The sequence below is a fragment of the Aulonocara sp. 'chitande type north' Nkhata Bay genome, linkage group LG7, assembly GCF_057382095.1.
Source record: "Aulonocara sp. 'chitande type north' Nkhata Bay isolate Kocher_YH1m ecotype deep benthic linkage group LG7, A_spYH_male_GT1.1, whole genome shotgun sequence".
Lineage (NCBI taxonomy): Eukaryota > Metazoa > Chordata > Actinopteri > Cichliformes > Cichlidae > Aulonocara > Aulonocara sp. 'chitande type north' Nkhata Bay.
In genome coordinates, this window is record NC_141350.1 from 28,376,604 (window position 1) to 28,394,255 (window position 17,652).

General features: G+C 49.8%; 1 protein-coding gene across 6 annotated transcripts in view; it reads left to right on the forward strand.

The window, feature by feature from the left end:
- Positions 1 to 17,341, forward strand: part of apc (APC regulator of WNT signaling pathway) — a 29,631-nt gene extending 12,290 nt beyond the window's left edge. For 2 of the 6 annotated variants that reach the window (XM_086299826.1, XM_086299827.1), the window contains exons 2-17: positions 5,972 to 6,124; positions 8,370 to 8,457; positions 8,533 to 8,743; positions 9,084 to 9,192; positions 9,275 to 9,388; positions 9,460 to 9,534; positions 9,617 to 9,667; positions 9,758 to 9,844; positions 9,933 to 10,110; positions 10,187 to 10,387; positions 10,465 to 10,817; positions 10,906 to 10,983; positions 11,086 to 11,202; positions 11,284 to 11,498; positions 11,581 to 14,536; positions 14,755 to 17,341. In XM_086299826.1, coding sequence (XP_086155952.1) covers positions 5,990 to 6,124; positions 8,370 to 8,457; positions 8,533 to 8,743; positions 9,084 to 9,192; positions 9,275 to 9,388; positions 9,460 to 9,534; positions 9,617 to 9,667; positions 9,758 to 9,844; positions 9,933 to 10,110; positions 10,187 to 10,387; positions 10,465 to 10,817; positions 10,906 to 10,983; positions 11,086 to 11,202; positions 11,284 to 11,498; positions 11,581 to 14,536; positions 14,755 to 16,689 — 6,903 coding nt within the window. In that variant the 5' untranslated portion in view covers positions 5,972 to 5,989 and the 3' untranslated portion in view covers positions 16,690 to 17,341. The remainder of the gene's footprint in view (positions 1 to 5,971; positions 6,125 to 8,369; positions 8,458 to 8,532; positions 8,744 to 9,083; positions 9,193 to 9,274; positions 9,389 to 9,459; positions 9,535 to 9,616; positions 9,668 to 9,757; positions 9,845 to 9,932; positions 10,111 to 10,186; positions 10,388 to 10,464; positions 10,818 to 10,905; positions 10,984 to 11,085; positions 11,203 to 11,283; positions 11,499 to 11,580; positions 14,537 to 14,754) is intronic. The other 4 variants (XM_086299828.1, XM_086299829.1, XM_086299830.1 and 1 more) reach the window with 4 other exon arrangements.
- Positions 17,342 to 17,652: the final 311 nt, after the last annotated feature.

The window sequence follows — 17,652 nt, forward strand, 5'->3', positions numbered from 1 at the left end:
CTGAAAAAACACTGTTAATTCTTATTATCTATCGTCCACGTGGGCCTTACACAGAGCTTATGTCTTATTTAATGTTTAGGTCAAACAAAATGCAATGTTCTGAAGACAGTTTAATATGTCAATTAGTGATGTCCAGCAGGTGAAAATGCAAGCTCCATGAACACGCACAGCTGTGGATTCCAGCTGCTTCGATGTTATATGTATGATTTCTATACATTTTACGTCAGATAAAAACTTTGGTTGTAAGCTTCAGATAATTATTTAATAAAAGCTAGATATTTTAAATGAGAATGAGAAAGTATTTCTTTGTGCCCCCCTTTCCCTGTTAATGCCCTACCTGGCCCCCTGGCAAAACTTTGCTAGACCCGCCCCTGCACAGTTACCAGCTGTCAGCTACTTAGAAATAAAGGATCCTGGGGTTATTTGTCTCTCAGAAACAGTTCATAGCTTCCCTACAACTCATTCATGTCACCTGTTCAGCTCTGATGATTCAGTAAGGACATCTCCTGGTTTCATCTTCATGTTTCCCTCTCACCAGATAACCAAACCAATATCATGACCAGCAGCTTTACAGCTGTGGCTCCAGCAAACATCAGCTACTAGAAAGTAATATTAAATACATTCTAACAAAAGCTGATCAAGCTTAAACGTGCTGCTGTTGTTTAGCGCGACATCTGCTGGTTTCCTCTTTCTGGCGCAAAGTGGGCGATAAACAAACAAGAGAGACGATCAGCTGATCATTGATCCGTTTGTAACTCCGAAATGACAACACAGGCACGGCTTCTTCAAGACGGGCGCTTCGCTGCATTTATTGAACGCCGTGAAAACTACAAACATAAAACACAAAGGCTTTAAGCGCTTCAGTCTATCAAAAGTAACACTTGTGCTTTAACAACAAAAATTACCTCGTGGCCGCCTGCCACTTCGGAGGTCCTAGAAGAATAGCTTTACAGTCTTGTGCATTCTAAATTAAAACATAAAATAATTAGAACACCATACATTACAAATTTTCACAATATCACAATACAGTTATGGCAAATGACAAATACCTTGTACCACTGGTAGACTAACCAGGCCTTTGCAGATAGCTCGCTGGACTCCTTAGCGTGATTATTAAACGTGGGCTCACAGCCTATACTATCACGCCCAAACCTCGCGATAATAGCGGTGTAACAAAACTGGTTCTTTGTGACAAGATAAACACACCCTTACAATATTGACCACAGAAACGTACGAGCAAGAACATTTTAACTGCTAGAACCATCTATTAAACTTCTTTATACATAAGCCATTTCTGTGACACTTACACCGTTTCATGATTGAAGTAGCAACAGGAGAGGGAGGGGAGAGAATGAGAGAAGAAGAGGCAGCTGTGCAACGTAACGACAGAATAAATCCAGCTTTGTGTCTTTTTCCAATCAAATCAAATCACTTTTATTGCCACATCACATGTGCAGGTACATTGGTACAGCACATGTGAGTGAAATTCTTGTGTGCGAGCTTCACAAGCAACAGAGTTGTGCAAAATACAATAATGTAAACAAGCAAAATACAAGAATGGCTACATCTGAAACTAATAAATATATGTACAATATATAATAGTATATGCATTTCTGGATGTGTATACTAAATATTTTTCTATGTGTGTGTGTGTGTGTGTGTGTGTGTGTGTGTGTACACATATTTTACAAATTAAATAGAGTAAACAATGAATAGAATATATAAAATAAATAAAATAAAATATACAGAGTTGAATATGTGCAAAACAGTGGTATTACTGTACAGTATGGAGTGCATAATGTTGAAGTTCCAGTAGTGAAGCTGAGGTGTCTATGACGTGTTCAGCAGTCTGATGGCCTGATGGAAGAAGCTGTCTCTCAGTCTGCTGGTACGGGACCGGATGCTGCAGAACCTCCTTCCTGATGGAAGCAGTCTGAACAGTTTATGGCTGGGGTGACTGGAGTCCTTGATGATCCTCCCCGCTTTCCTCAGGCACCGCTTCCTGTAGATGTCTTGGAGGGAGGGAAGCTCACCTCCAATTATCCGTTCAGAGCACCGCACTACTCGCTGGAGAGCTTTGCAGTTGTAGGCGGTGCTGTTGCCATACCAGGTGGTGATGCATCCAGTGAGGATGCTCTCAATGGCACAGTGATAGAAGGTCCTGAGGATGCGGGGGCTCATGCCGAATCTTTTCAGTCTCCTGAGAAAGAAGAGGCGCTGCTGCGCCTTCTTCACTGTTTTGTTTGTGTGTACTGACCACGTAAGATCCTCAGCCAGGTGTACGCCAAGGAACCGGAAGCTGCTCACTCTCTCCACAGCAGCGCCGCTGATGGTGATGGGGGTGTGTACTTCTCTGCACCTCCGGAAGTCCACTATCAACTCCTTTGTCTTTGCGACGTTGAGGGTGAGATGGTTGTCTTGACACCAGTGGGTCAGGGCGCTGACCTCCTCCCTGTAAGCCGTCTCATCACCATTGGTGATAAGACCCACCACTGTAGTGTCGTCCGCAAACTTCACAATGATGTTGGAGCTGTTAGTGGCTGTGCAGTCGTAGGTGTAGAGTGAGTACAGGAGAGGGCTCAGTACACACCCCTGTGGAGCACCAGTGTTCAGTGTGATGGGGTATGAGGTGATGCTGCCCAGTCTGACCACTTGGCGTCTGTCAGACAGGAAGCTAAGGATCCAGCTGCAGAGGAAGCTGCTCAGTCCTAGATCCTGCAGTTTCCTGTCCAGCTTCGAGGGAACGATGGTATTGAATGCTGAGCTGTAATCTACAAACAGCATTCTCACATACGTGTCTCTCTTCTCCAGGTGTGAGAGGGCAGTATGTAGTGTCAGGGCTATGGCATCATCAGTGGACCTGTTGTGGCGGTATGCGAACTGTAGAGGGTCCAGTGAGTCGGGTAGTGCAGAGCAGATGAAGTCCCTGACCAGCTTCTCGAAGCATTTGCTTACGATGTGGGTCAGGGCTACAGGTCGCCAGTCGTTCAATGAGGAGATGGTGGTGGATTTGGGTACAGGGACGATGGTGGCCATTTTGAAGCAGGCTGGGACTACAGACAGAGAGAGGGAAAGGTTGAAGATGTGTGTGAACACTCCAGCCAGCTGAGCCGCGCATGACTTGAGGACGCGGCCGGGAATCCCGTCCGGACCAGTAGCTTTGCGTGCGTTCACCTTCCTGAAGCACCTCCGCACATCCTCCTCAGACACAGTGTGCGCACTGACGTCATCCGCGGTGCGCACACTGTCCGGTCTCACCCCCATTCTAGCTGAATTACGGGACAAACTGTTCCTTTTCAGCTCAACACGAAACACGTAACATTTTCTCTGAATGCGGGACGATTCCGTCTTTTTACGGGACGGTTCAACATCAGTAACATCAAAGCAGCCACCTAGCTGTATAGAAACTCCGTCATGCTAGCTAGTAGTGATATGCAATACCACTGATTTCCTTTCCAATCCGATACCAAGTAAAATTCAGGGTGGTATCGACGATACTAATCCGATACGATACTTTGTACAAAAACGTATTTTATTTATTGCATCTTTTATTGTATCTCAAATTATAGCGTCATAATGATTACAGGACATCAGATTACTTGTTCTTACCTAATAATGCAGAATTAATCATATAGAAATAAAAAACCTGAAGTTGTGCGCTATTTGAACACCTTGCTCGCCTGCAGCACTAAAGGACTCCGTGAGAGACGTTTGTCTTGCCCTAGCAGCACCTGTCCCTGTCCACTCCTCCTCTTCAGTTCACCTCAACATACGATCGTCTTTTTCTGTGATATGATTTGCTCTGAGATGTTTGACAAGGTTAGTGGTGTTGCCACAACACCTCACTTTCTTGCCACATGTATCGCAAACCACGTCTCGGCTGTTTGTGGAGGTAAAATACGTCCGCACATGACTCCATTTATGTTCAGCCATTGTTGTGAGTGCGCACGCCAAGGGGCTGCGAGGCATTTATACAGCCGTATTTCGCACATGACTATGAAAGGTGGAAGAGGAAGTAGTTCCTTCCAATGTAGACAATCCGAATGATATAGTTTCTTTCCACTGTGTTCTTGTTAATGATAAACTACAAATTTACCCTAAATTACTAAAATATCGATATTTTAATGTGAGAATCGATTCTAGAACATAAATGACTGGTATCGGAGGAATCGATATTTCAGTATCGATCCGTACATCCCTACTAGCTAGCATGCAGTACGAGTTATTGCAACTGACTAAAAAGTCAGCACAACGAAAATAAACTCTACCTAAACGAAATCTGAGGAAGCACCGCCATAGCCATCACCAAACAACTGAGTTATTTTTACACACCGACCAGCATCTGGCCAATCCACCACCTTTCATTGTTTATACCGTTACAAAGAAGAAGAAAAAAAAGAAGTCACCGGGCCACCGAGCAAATGCCCAGTATGCCCGATGGCCAGGTTAACGTGCCATCAGTTAACCCGCATGCGTGCCAACTGTGGCACGCGTGCCTAGGGTTGCCGACCCCTGATTTAGTCTTTTTCTCCAATGAATCTTTCTGAGTTAACTTCAGCAATTACTTTCTCCTTCAACCTCCATCATCAAACCATCAACATGTCTTTTAGACCTTATTCCTACAAGACTGCAGTCCTGTACTACAAGCCTTCAAGCCAGCAGTAGTTAAACTGTTATTTAAAGAGCCATCTGTTGACCCAGCTGTCTTAGCTAATTACAGGCCAATCTCCAACCTTCCTTTCATAACAAGAATCCTTGAAAGAGTAGTTGTCAAACAGCTAACAGATCATCTGCAGAGGAATGGTTTATTTGAATAGTTTCAGTCAGGTTTCATAGCTCATGACAGCACAGAAACAGCTTTAGTGAAGGTTACAAATGATCTTCTTATGGCCTCTGAGAGTGGACTCGTCTCTGTGCTTGTCCTGCTAGACCTTAGTGCAGCGTTCGATACTGTTGACCATAATATTCTATTAGAACAAATAGAGCATGCTGTAGGTATTACAGGTACTGTGCTGCAGTGGTTTGAATCATATCTATCTAATAGACTCCAATTTGTTCATGTGGTGGTCCTCTTCACACTAAGGTTAATTATGGAGTTCCACAGGGTTAATGTTAATAATGTTGATAATAAAATAATAATACCATATGAACAGCTGCACAGCATCATGGGAAACAACAATAAAGCAGGCTGATGTGTTTATGATGTCACTGCAGATATTTGTGTTCTAAAACGCAGTATGGGAGGAAGTGAGCACTGAGCGTGCTCTGAAGGATGACGCTGCTTCAGAGGTCGTCGTCTTCACCCTCATTTGCTGGGACACCATGGTCTGTAACGCTGTCGCTCGAGTGTTTCATTTCATTTTTGATCGCCCACTCTGTTCCAGCCACATGATTGGCGGAAACAGTGTTGTTCTCTCATTGGCCTTCCACGCTGTCCTTCGAAACGTGGAGGAATAAGGTCTGTCAACTTTGTCATGTCTCACTTTTCTTTCGAGGAAAAGTTCCTCAATGATTTATCGTCATTTTAATTTTACACGTTGGTTCTGATCTTTTGTGACATTATCTCCTGTGACGCTTATACTGCGGTCACACTGTCTCTGTACCATTGCCATGGTAACATGTTGCAGGGTCCATTAATAGTAGTCTTTGTACAGAGGTTTGCTCTGGGACACAAGAAGTGTCAGTAACTGCTGCACTTCATCATTATTATCTTCAACAGACCAGCTGTTCCCATATGGGTGGGGCTTCAGGTGTGGGTGGGGCTTTTGAGTGGTGGTTCTCATGTTTATGCAGATGTTTTGTGCTGCAGATCAGTAAGCTTATTGATTACTGGCTGCTGGCATCTCTTTAATAAAACTTTATTAGTATCTAAGTTCAGGTATTGTTGTTGAGTTCAACTCCGCCTTTGAAAACACGTAAACACTCCTGTCCTTGCCCACATGCACTCTGATTGGCTGCTGTCTGTCTGCAGGTCACACTCGGGTCCAACATGGCGGCGGCGTCGTATGACCAGCTGCTGAGGCAGGTCGAGGTGTTAAAGATGGAGAACTCAAACCTGAGACAGGAGCTGCAGGACAACTCCAACCACCTGACCAAGCTGGAGACAGAGGCCTCCAACATGAAGGTGAGTGCTTATCTGAGCAGGTGCTGCTCTGTGTGCGTGCCTGTGTGTGTGTGCGTGTGTGTCTAATGGTTTAAATATATTGATCAGTCAGGCTCTGTAGGTGGCAGCGCTCACATCAGAAACATCAGATGTTCAAATGTTCCCTCAAACTTCCAGTTAAAACTGCAAACAGATAAGATTTAAATAAAGTTTTTTCAGTCTGTGACTCACAGCTGTTTTAAACTTTATCAATCTGTTCCAGTTCTCTTCTTGAAGTTGATTATCTGCTAAAGCTGAATTTCTGTTTGCCATAAGAGGGCGCAGTGACCACAACTCAGTGTAAAGACTGTATTAAAATGATGGCCATTAAAATTAATAAAGGCTTTTTTTTTTCTTTTTTTTAAAAACTTATCACTAGGGATGGGTACCGGTATCCGGTGCCATGATGGCACCGGTTCTGACATAAACGGTAGTAACCAGACCGAAAAGCAGCGCACATTTCGGTGCTTTTTTTTTTCGGTGCTTTTTTTTTTTTCCTGAGATGTCATACACTTTGGATTCTAGCCAATCATTTTACCTTTGCAAGTGTAGTAGGCGGGCCCAGGTACGTACGTTCTTTTAGAGCAGAGCTACAGATTAAAAACGCCCAAGGTGAAGCGGTCAGAGGTCTGGCTGTACTTCACAGCAAAAGCTGCAAACTCAGCAGCCTGCAACAAGTGCTTTAAGGTGATACTGTGCAAAGGAGGTAACTCCTCGAATCTGATGAAACACCTGGTGACGCATAGCGTTTTTTTTATAAGCTGAGAAATGCGCCGTATTTGATAGCTTGCTGCGAGACCTCACGCCGTGCACATCTACTGCGGGTGTGGTGCCTGTTATCGGACCGGAGTTAGCAACATCCCCCAAAAACACGAAGAGGAGAGTCCTGGCCCGTAGCCCTGCCAGTGTAGCAGAAATGATGACGGATGATGATGCAGCAGCAGCCGTTCTTCTCTGCGTGAGTAGCTTAATGTTGTTCATGTGTAATTTAGGTTGAGTAGGCTAACCACGTTATTACATTAAATCAAATCAAATCAAATCAAATCACTTTTTATTGTCACATCACATGTGCAGGCACACTGGCACAGCACATGCGAGTGAAATTCTTGTGTGCGAGCCCCACAAGCAACAGAGATGTGCAAACACAACAACACAAACGAGCATTAATGCATGTAAGGTGAACTAGCAAACAGCGTCGTAGTTCCATGCGGCTGTCTTCTTGTTAGATGGCAGATACTCCTTTCACCCTGGCCAAAAAGGCTAAAATGACCAAAGAAAAAGTGGAAAACAGTTAAACATGAGAGGTTTTTGGACAAAGTTTGTGTTCTCCATTCTTTAAGCACCGGTTTGAGCACCGGCACCGTTTCAAAAGTACCGGTTTGGTACTGGTATCGGATAAAACCTAAATGATACCCATCCCTACTTATCACAGGGTGTCACATGTGTGTTCATACGTGTGGCCACGCCCCTGCTGTTGCAGTGATTAGTCAGCTGACTGCAAGAGCAAAACTTTATGCGTGTGTGTGTGTTTGTTTTGCGCTCTCTCTTGCTCTTTCTCTCTGCGTATGCAACCGGTGTCTCTCGCCCTAAGGCCTAGAATAGCTGCACTGCTGTTTTTGTCCAATCACGTGCTGCGGACCGGGAGAATGAGCTCGTTGTTGTTGGTCAGAATGAGGCGTCAGAGGATCTTTGGCGTGATATGGAGGAAACGGGCAGAGTGAGCACTCTGTCCTTTTAACTCTTTTTCCATCAGTTTTCTTCTTCCTGTTTGCAGCATTTTGTCCTCTTCCTCTCTTCCCTGTGATTTTACTGAACTTCGATTCTTCATATTTTTCCTGCTCCGTGGAGCTCATCCTGCACGTTTTCAGCGTGTTGGAGTTTCTCTCGTGGTCGGTCATCTTGAAGTTGGATCTTTATTGTTCATGTTTTTTGTTCTCGTTATTGTCCCGTCCTTCGTCTCCAAACACACCCTCACTTCCTACTTCCTGTTTCCCATTTCCTGGTTTGTGTCGATGAGTGAAGACGGTCAGAGTGAGTTTGGTTTCCATCATGTCTCTGTTTGAACGCTGCCGACTCATCGTGGTGAGTGATCTCTGCTTTATTCTGAAAGCGACGCGTTTTGTTCTGTGTGCTGCAGAAACAGCGTGTGAGTGTGTGAGAGAGAGTATTAGAGGGTCAGAGTAGGAACTGATTTTATCCTCTTTGTTTTCTTTCTCATTGTGAGCAGGAAGTGCTGAAGCAGCTTCAGGGCACCATAGAAGAAGAGTCTGGGGAGGCTTGTGGCTCTCAGCTGGAGCTCATTGGACGGTTAAAAGGTGAGTCTGACACATCCAGACGCAGGTCGAAGAAGAAGCAGCTCAGCATGTGCTCACTGAGTTTCCCACCCTCAGAGCTGAGTCTTGATTCGGCCGGCTTTAAGTCCCGATCCCGCCCTCTCCTAGCCCCCGGCTCCACCTCCTCATCCTCTGGAGCTCCTGTAGGAGCAGTGGGAGGCTCCGGAGCTCCAGGCCCCTCAACAAGTGCTGCCTTTCCCAGGAGAGGGCTGCCATCTGCGGGCAGAGACGGCCACGACCGCTGCCTGGAGGAGCTGGAGAAAGAGAGGTAATACTGCGTAGCAGTTAGAGCACTACAGAGTACTGAGAGTACTGTAGATACTGAGAACACAGAGAGAATACAATGGAGTAGTGAAAGTATTGAGAGTACTATGAGCATGTTTACGCTAAGCTACAAATGCACACAGTAATGCTTTAGAGGTATTACTGAGGATACTGCTGATGTAGTAGAACCTACATATATCACAGAATATCAAATGGTCAAATTGTTTTTAGCTGATGCAGAAGGTCAGACTATTCAGTTTTCTAATTGTTTCTATGTTTTATTTGCTTCATTTGTTTTTCCCGCCTATTTCTCCTGCCCTGTGATTGGCTGCTGCCCTTGGCAGGTCTCTCCTATTGGCGGAGCTGGATAAGGAGGAGAAGGAGAAGGACTGGTACTACGCTCAGCTGCAGGATCTCACCAAGAGGATCGACAGTCTGCCGCTCACTGGGAATGTAAGAACTCCTGCAACGGTGTGGGAGTGGGCTAGAGTCAAACTGGTTAATGTTAATGTGTTAATGAGGGCATCCGTGTCAGTTCTCTCTACAGACAGACTTAAATCGCCGTCAGCTTGAGTATGATGCCCATCAGCTGCGAACAGCGATGGAGAAGCAGCTGGGCTCCTGTAAGGAGATGGAGAGGAGAGCTCAGGTAGGAGGAGCTCACCTGCGTCTGTACCCGTATCTGTAAATGTGTTTTGACACCTGTACTCTGTGTTTCAGACTCGCGTGGCTCGGATACAGCAGATAGAGAAAGACATCCTGCGGCTCGGGGCCCGGCTGCAGGTAACCTCACCTGTAAGGATCATATGCAAACACCTCACCTTACACGCTCATCTGTTACCCAGCCTGCGCCTCACTTTCTCTCCTTTCTCTCCAGGTTGAAGGTGCTCAGGGGGCGAGCGAAAGCAGCGGATTGGCTGGGGCGCAGGTGAGCAACTCGTCATGTAACATCACCTGAAATCTTTACTTTGGAATCTCTTCTTTGAACCTGATTTTTAAACCGTCACTCCTGCTGCAGAGCGCAGGCACTCGTTTGGATCACGAGCCAGCCAATGAGACGAGCTATTCTGTGCCTCGACGAATCACCAGCCATCTGGGAACCAAAGTAAGTCTCCTTGACAACAAAACTGCTTCACCTGCGTACCGTTTAACAGTGTCTCACATGCGGGGTACACCTGTGTCACCCCTGGCAGGTGGAGATGGTGTACAGCCTGCTGTCCATGCTGGGGACACACGATAAGGACGACATGTCACGGACGCTGCTCGCCATGTCAAGCTCACAGGACTCGTGCATTGCTATGCGTCAGTCTGGCTGTCTGCCGCTGCTCATTCAGCTGCTGCATGGCAACGACAAGGACTCCTTGTTGCTAGGTAACGGTCAAGTCGTTCAGTAGTGATACATATGCCTGTTGTCATGTGACCTCACTCGTTTTCTTGTGTTGCCTAGGTAACTCCCGTGGCAGTAAGGAGGCGCGCGCACGGGCGTCAGCGGCGCTCCACAACATTGTGCACAGTCAGCCGGACGATAAGAGAGGGCGGCGAGAGATCAGAGTGCTCCACCTGTTGGAGCAGGTGCGCCATTACTGCGAGGCATGCTGGACCTGGCAGGAGAATCATGAGAGGGGTGTCGACCAGGAGGACAACCCCAGTGAGTGAAGTCACACACGTGCCCACCAGTGAGCAGTCAGCAGATGTTATGTGTGTAATGTGTGTGTGTCTTCTCAGTGCCGTCCCCTGTGGAGCATCAGATTTGTCCAGCCGTCTGTGTCCTCATGAAGCTGTCCTTTGACGAAGAGCATCGGCACGCCATGAACGAGCTCGGTGGGTTTCTCTGGGTTTGCCTCCCTGTTTCCCGCTCCGTCTCATTTCCTGAACCGTCTTTCCTGCTCCTTGCTTCCTGTTTCCTGTTGCTCACACTGGGGTGTTCTGTCCCTGCAGGCGGTCTGCAGGCGGTGGCGGAGCTGCTACAGGTGGACTGCGAGATGTTCGGTCTGAGCAGCGATCACTACAGCATCACTCTGCGGCGATACGCTGGCATGGCACTCACCAATCTCACCTTTGGAGATGTAGCCAATAAGGTAAGAGGAACTTAATTTACTTTTTCGACTGATTAACCAATCAGATGAAAGGAAGATGATGACCCTCGTGTTGTATTTTTTTTTTCAGGCCACTTTGTGCTCTATGAAGGGCTGCATGCGAGCAATGGTCGCTCAGCTCAAGTCTGAGAGTGAAGACCTGCAGCAGGTAAGCACACATGGCTCCACCGCCAACCCATTATGTCACAGCGTCCACCTGTCCTTTAGAAAGATTTGTTAAGTGACCCCTTGCTGTGATTCGCTGTTTCAGGTGATAGCTAGCGTGCTGAGGAACCTGTCCTGGCGTGCTGATGTTAACAGTAAGAAGACGCTACGTGAGGTCGGCAGTGTCCGAGCGCTGATGGGCTGCGCTCTCGAGGTGCAGAAGGTAAACGTTCTGTTCTTCTCCTGTTAATGTATCTACACTAAGCATGCTCTGAAACCATTTCTTCTTCCTGTCCTTCTACAGGAGTCGACGCTGAAGTCTGTACTGAGTGCGCTCTGGAACCTGTCGGCTCACTGCACAGAGAATAAGGCTGATATCTGCGCTGTGGACGGTGCTCTGGCGTTTTTGGTGGGGACACTGACGCATCGCAGCCACACCAACACACTCGCCATAATTGAAAGTGGTGGTGGCATCCTGCGAAACGTCTCAAGCCTTATCGCCACCAACGAGGCGCACAGGTAAAGTAAACTTGGGTAAACAAAGCGTTGGATATGAACTTGCACTGTCTCTCTGACTATTCTCCCTGTTCTTGTCCTGCAGGCAGATCCTACGGGAACATGGCTGCCTGCCAACGCTGCTGCAGCACCTGAAGTCTCACAGCCTGACCATTGTGTCCAACGCCTGTGGCACGCTCTGGAACCTCTCTGCCCGCGACACCAAAGACCAGGAGGCCCTCTGGGAGCTGGGCGCCGTGGGCATGCTGCGCAACCTCATCCATTCACGCCATAAAATGATCGCCATGGGCAGTGCCGCTGCGCTGCGTAACCTGATGGCCAACCGCCCAGCACGCTACAAGGATGCCAGCGTGGTGTCTCCTGGTGCAGGCGCCCCATCACTACAGGCCCGTAAACAGAAAGCTTTATTCGAGGAGCTGGATGCACAACAGCTGTCGGAGACCTTCGACAACATCGACAACCTGAGCCCCAAGGCGGCGCACAGGAAGGGGCGGGGCTGTAATGGTGCCACAGGAGGAGCAGGCAGCGTCACGCGCTCATATACCAACACGCCGGTGCTATCGAGCCCAAAGAATGGAGACGGATCAAAGAGGGCAAGCGAGGAAGCAGCATACACTCGCTCAGTGTTCCCGCCCAGCGTGCGGGCGTCCAGCGACAGCCTTAACAGTGTGACGAGCGCTGATGGTTACGGCAACCGTGGGAAGACCAAACCGTCCTCTGAACCCTTCTACTCGTCAGACGAGAGCAGCGCTAACAAGTGTTGTGTCTACAGGAAGTACCCAGCTGATCTGGCCCATAAGATACGCAGCGCCAACCACATGGCGGACGATGACGGCGGAGAGCTGGACACGCCCATAAACTATAGCCTCAAGTACTCTGACGAACAGCTGAACTCTGGGCGCCAGAGCCCTAATCATCGCGGCGCCATTGAGAGCGATGATGACAGTGAGCAGGACGCCAGACTGAGGAGGAACGACGGCAGTGATTCAGCAGCCGGTAGCGGGCACATGGCAGCAGTTTCGCCTCCACGCTATGTCGTTGTCACAGCAACATCGAATTATGGTACAGAGTCTACGACCGAGCAGCCAATCGACTACAGCTTAAAGTACGGCACTGATGCCACACGTAAAAAGCTCTTCAAACCAGAGGAGACCGCCTCCTCCTCTATTCCACCACCCCCATCAAACTCTGCCAGCAAGCTCCGCCCACCACCTCCTCCCAGCACCCGGGGGGCGCCAAAAAGCAACCAGGAGTCGACACAGACATACTGCGTAGAGGACACACCCATCTGCTTCTCCAGAGGCAGTTCGCTATCCTCGCTGTCCTCTGAAGAGGAGGAAGACGGTGATGTCATAACAAGAAAGAGGAAAGGGGGGAGCGGCGGCGGTATCGACTACCCGACACTCCCTGTCAGTGAGAAGGACGCACATGAGCAGCAGCAGCGAAAAGAGGCTGAGAGCCAGACCACTGCTGCACCATCCACACGGGGGCGCCGTAGCCACCACCACCACCATAGCCATCATCATCACCACCATCACCATGTGAGTTCATCAGGCGCAAGGACTCCTAAGAGCCCGCCGGAGCAGCCGTACGCTCAGGAGACACCGCTGATGTTCAGCCGCTGCACGTCCGTCAGCTCGCTCGAGAGCTTTTCCACCTCCTCCATTGCCAGCTCCGTGCGTTCCAGCGAGCCCTCCAGCGGCATGCCGAGCGGCGTGGTGAGCCCCAGTGACCTGCCCGACAGCCCAGGTCAGACCATGCCACCAAGCCGTGCCAAGACACCACCACCGCCGCAGAAGACGAAGGAGGAGGAAAAGGCCAAGAAGAAGGATGAGGAGGAAAGCAGTGCCGACGTACTGCTGCACTTTGCCACCGAGAGCACGCCGCATGGCTTCTCCCGTGCCTCCAGTCTGAGCGCACTCAGTCTGGATGAGCCCTACATTCCCGCGGAGATGAAAAAGAAGAAAGAGGAGGATGAGGGTGGGGTTGAGGAGAGGAAGGAAGAGCCTCCTAAACCCATCCTTGATGAATCAGATGATGACGATGACATTGAGATCCTGGAGGCATGTATCAACATGGCCATGCCCAAATCATCACGGAAACCAAAGAAGCAGCAGCAAGCAGCACCACGGAAACCAAGCCAGCTTCCTGTCTACAAAATCCTCTCACCTCAAAGCCGTGCCCAACCGCAGCCCAGGAAGGACATGCCGCCGCCGGAGGAGGTGCCCAGAGTTTACTGTGTGGAGGGAACGCCGCTCAACTTCTCCACTGCCACGTCTCTTAGTGATCTGACCATTGACTCCCCACCCAATGAGCAGATGGGAGCGGGCCTCGTACCTGTAGCCCAACCCACCTCTGCCCCTAGGAGAAGGGCAGGGTTTCCTGAGGGCGAGAACGGAGATGACATTCTTGCCGAGTGCATTAGTGCTGCCATGCCCAAAGCCAAACCCAGGAAGCCTGTCAGAGCAGCGGCAAACAGCGAGCACTTGCAAACCCCGCCTTTACCGCCTCCTCTCCCTCCAACGGCCCCGTCTCCCCTTGGCCCGCAGCAGCAGAAGAAGAAGCCAACATCGCCTGTGAAGCCGATGCCTCAGCGGGCGCTGTATGGCGTCACCACAACAGCAGCTGCAAAAGCAAAGCCGGGATTCGCATTTGACTCGCCGCGCCACTACACGCCGATTGAAGGAACGCCATGCTGCTTCTCACGCAATGACTCACTGAGCTCGCTGGACTTTGATGAAGAGGATGGCGGCGAGAAGGACGAAGAAGAAAAGAAGGCAAAAGAAGAAGAAGGCAGGAAGAAGAAGCAGCAGACAGCTGCCGTTTTTCCACGCACAAAACCACCGACCAATCAGACGGCCACGGACGAGAAGCAGAAGTTCGCTATTGAGGACACGCCCGTATGCTTCTCCAGGAACTCCTCGCTGAGCTCACTGAGCGACATCGACCAGGAGAACAACAACAAGGAGTTTGCCCCACCCCCGCCGGAGCAGCAAGACAAAGGCAAAGAGGGGGCAAAGTCTCCACCCCCTCCAGCAGAGGTGTGTCTAGATACTTGAGTAAAGTACTTAGAGCAGAGAGTACACAGAGTAGTACTCAGTGTAGAGAGTACACAGAGTAAGGCGTAATTAGTGTAGTGTGTACTGTTTACCTTGTTTACTTGTTACTTTGTTACTTCCTGGTGGAGTTACAGTTTTGCTTCACAGAAATGTATCAGTCTTGTGACAGATGTCCCTCTGTGCTCCTCTATCCCTGATAGGTGGAGTCAAAGCCTCGCCCCCCTGCGGCCACTGGCTATGCACCTAAAGCCTTTCATGTTGAGGACACGCCCGTGTGCTTCTCCAGGAACTCCTCGCTGAGCTCACTGAGCATAGACTCGGAGGACGACTTGCTGCAGGAGTGCATCAGTTCCGCCATGCCCAAGAAGAAAAAGAAAACCACCACCCTCCCTGTACCCGCCCCGCCTCTATCTGTCTCCAAAGCTGAAGATGGCATTCTGGCTGAGGAGGAGCCTTCAGATGCACCAAGGAGCCCTGCCTCTCCAGATTCAGAGTCCTTTGATTGGAAGGCCATCCAAGAAGGTGCCAACTCCATCGTCAGCAGCTTGAATGCCGCTGCCGCTGCTTCCTCACTCTCCCGCCAGCCATCATCAGACTCTGACTCGGTCCTGTCGTTGAAATCTGTCGGCTCGCCCTTCCACCTTACAACAGCTAATAACAACGAAGAGGAGGAGGAACCAGAGGAGAAGACAAAGCGAGGCGCGACGATCCTGAAGCCTGGTGAGCGCAGCACGCTGGAGGCCAAGAAGAAGAGAGAGGAGGAGGAGGAGGAGGAGGAAGCGAAGGCTTTGAGGGGCGGGAAGAAGGTGTACAGGAGTCTGATCACTGGAAAGCCAAGAGCGGAGCCGGCAGCCAGGGGGCGGAGCAAGCCCCGAGCAGCTGCTGTGGCCAAAGCTCCTGGAGGCAGCGATGTAGATCGAGTGGGCGGGTCCTCTCGGGACTCCACCCCATCTCGCTCCACCCCAGCACCCAGTCAGAAAGGAGGGAAGCTCTCGCAGCTGCCACGCACGGCTTCTCCAGGAAGTGCATCATCATCCTCTGCATCCAGGACCACTAAACCCACCACAACCCCGAAGAGTGGTGGTGGCATCCCGAGAAGCGAGTCCACATCGAGAGTCAGTGGCTCCACTGCCGCCAAGAAGCAAAAGGCGGAGCCTGAGAAGCTGGCACTCGTAAGGCAGTCAACCTTTATCAAAGAAGCTCCGAGCCCGACACTGAAGAGGAAGCTGGAGGAGACTGCAGTGGCAGCCGCTCTCGAGTCGCCATCCAGCCCAGACTCGCCACTACCTTCAACTGCCAGGAGAAACGACGTCAACCGTTCACACTCTGAAAGCCCGTCACGCCCACAGGAAGTGACATCATCTCGCTTCAGCCGCACCGGCACCTGGAAACGGGAAAACAGCAGCGGGGGAGGCGGAGCCAGCAGCGGGAAACACTCAACCTCTCTGCCGCGCGTCGGCACCTGGAAAAGAACGGGAAGCTCATCGTCCGTGCTGTCAGCATCCTCCGAGTCCAGCGAGAAAGGACGGAGTGAGGAGGAGAGTGCCATGAGATTGAAGGGAACGTGGAGAAAGGCAAAGAGCAGCGGCGACCCATTCAGCAACCGAGGCTTCGCCGACAAGTCCGAAGACGTGTGGGTCCGGCTGGAGGACTGCCCTGTCAACAACCCCCGCTCCTCCTCCTCCTGCTCTGCCCGCTCGCCTACTGCCATCAATGCCCCACCCATCATCGACAGCCCCGCTCCCTCCAAGATCCCGTCTTCCTCCTCCTCTTCCTCCTCTAACCTTAACCTGCGCCGCAGCTGCGAGAGCCTTGACGAAAAGCCAGCGCCGATCGAGAGCCGGCCGCAACAGCCGCCGCACCAGCAGCAGCGCGCTCAGCAGCGCAGCGGTGCCGTTGCGGCCCGAGTCAGCCCCTTCAACTACACGCCAAGCCCAAGGAAGAGCAGTGCTGAAGGCACAGCACCCACTACCACCACATCATCTTCCACTACCCCTACGCGGCCCTCCCTTATCCCCACCCCAATCACGAAGAAACGCGAGCCAAAGGGAGGCGAGGGTGGTGGCAGCAGTGGGGGCGGTGGCAGCAGTGGGGGCGGTGGCGAACGCGGCTCATACATCGTGACATCTGTGTAAATATGCAAGACCAACAGGAAATGTTTATGAGATGAACTGTACAGAAAGTGAGTGTATTTAAGTGCTGTGCCCACCCCCTCACCTGCTCCTCTCTCCTGATTGGCTGCTGCCAGCTGTCCATCAACTCAAAGAAACTCTAACATGAACTTTTTATGTTTTTATACCACTAAAGATGTGTAGCGCTTAGCTCTGCCCCCTGCCTTACCCTGCATGGCCCCAACCCCCTAACATGACAGTAACCATGGACACTGATGATGATGATGTTGATAATTCAGCGCCTTTGATAGTTTTTCATGTTTTTTGAGTTTGGTTCTGAACAGAACAGTTGGATCCAACCAATTAGTGAGCCCCCTCTCAGCTTCTGACCAATCACATTCAGTGTCTTTGAGTCAGTCAGAGACCCGCCCTTCAGTTGGTCATCTGTTCTGTCAGAACCTCTCTTCTTCTTTGGAAGTCTGCTGCTGACTCGAATACCTGACCCACCTGAGACGGTTGACGAGGCTTGGCAGAAGACTTTCTGTGTGTCGCCATGGAAACAGATAACACTGTAAACCGTAAGTTATTGCTGTAAACTGAACTGAAGCACATAATTTAAATGAGCAGATTTTTGGTTCTTGATTTTAAATCTGAACATTAAACGAATGCAACACGATACCAGCTTTCTGTTTTTACTGATCCACTTCCTGTCTGCTGTCTGATTTCATGTGACAACATAAATCTGCTGCTCTCTGTGGCTCTGTCAATAAAGTTTGAAACACTGGTGTGACCTGTTTTATTGCAGCTTTAAACAGGAGGTAATGAAGACGATTATAGCCAATCACATTTGACATCTTAGGTGCAGAAAGTTGGTCTCGTGATCATTACAAACTTTATTTATAAAACCTGTAAAAAACATCAAAAAAGTTGATGTGAACCGAGAGTGAGGAAATCATCTGAATGCTATCCAGAATATCCAGACTACAG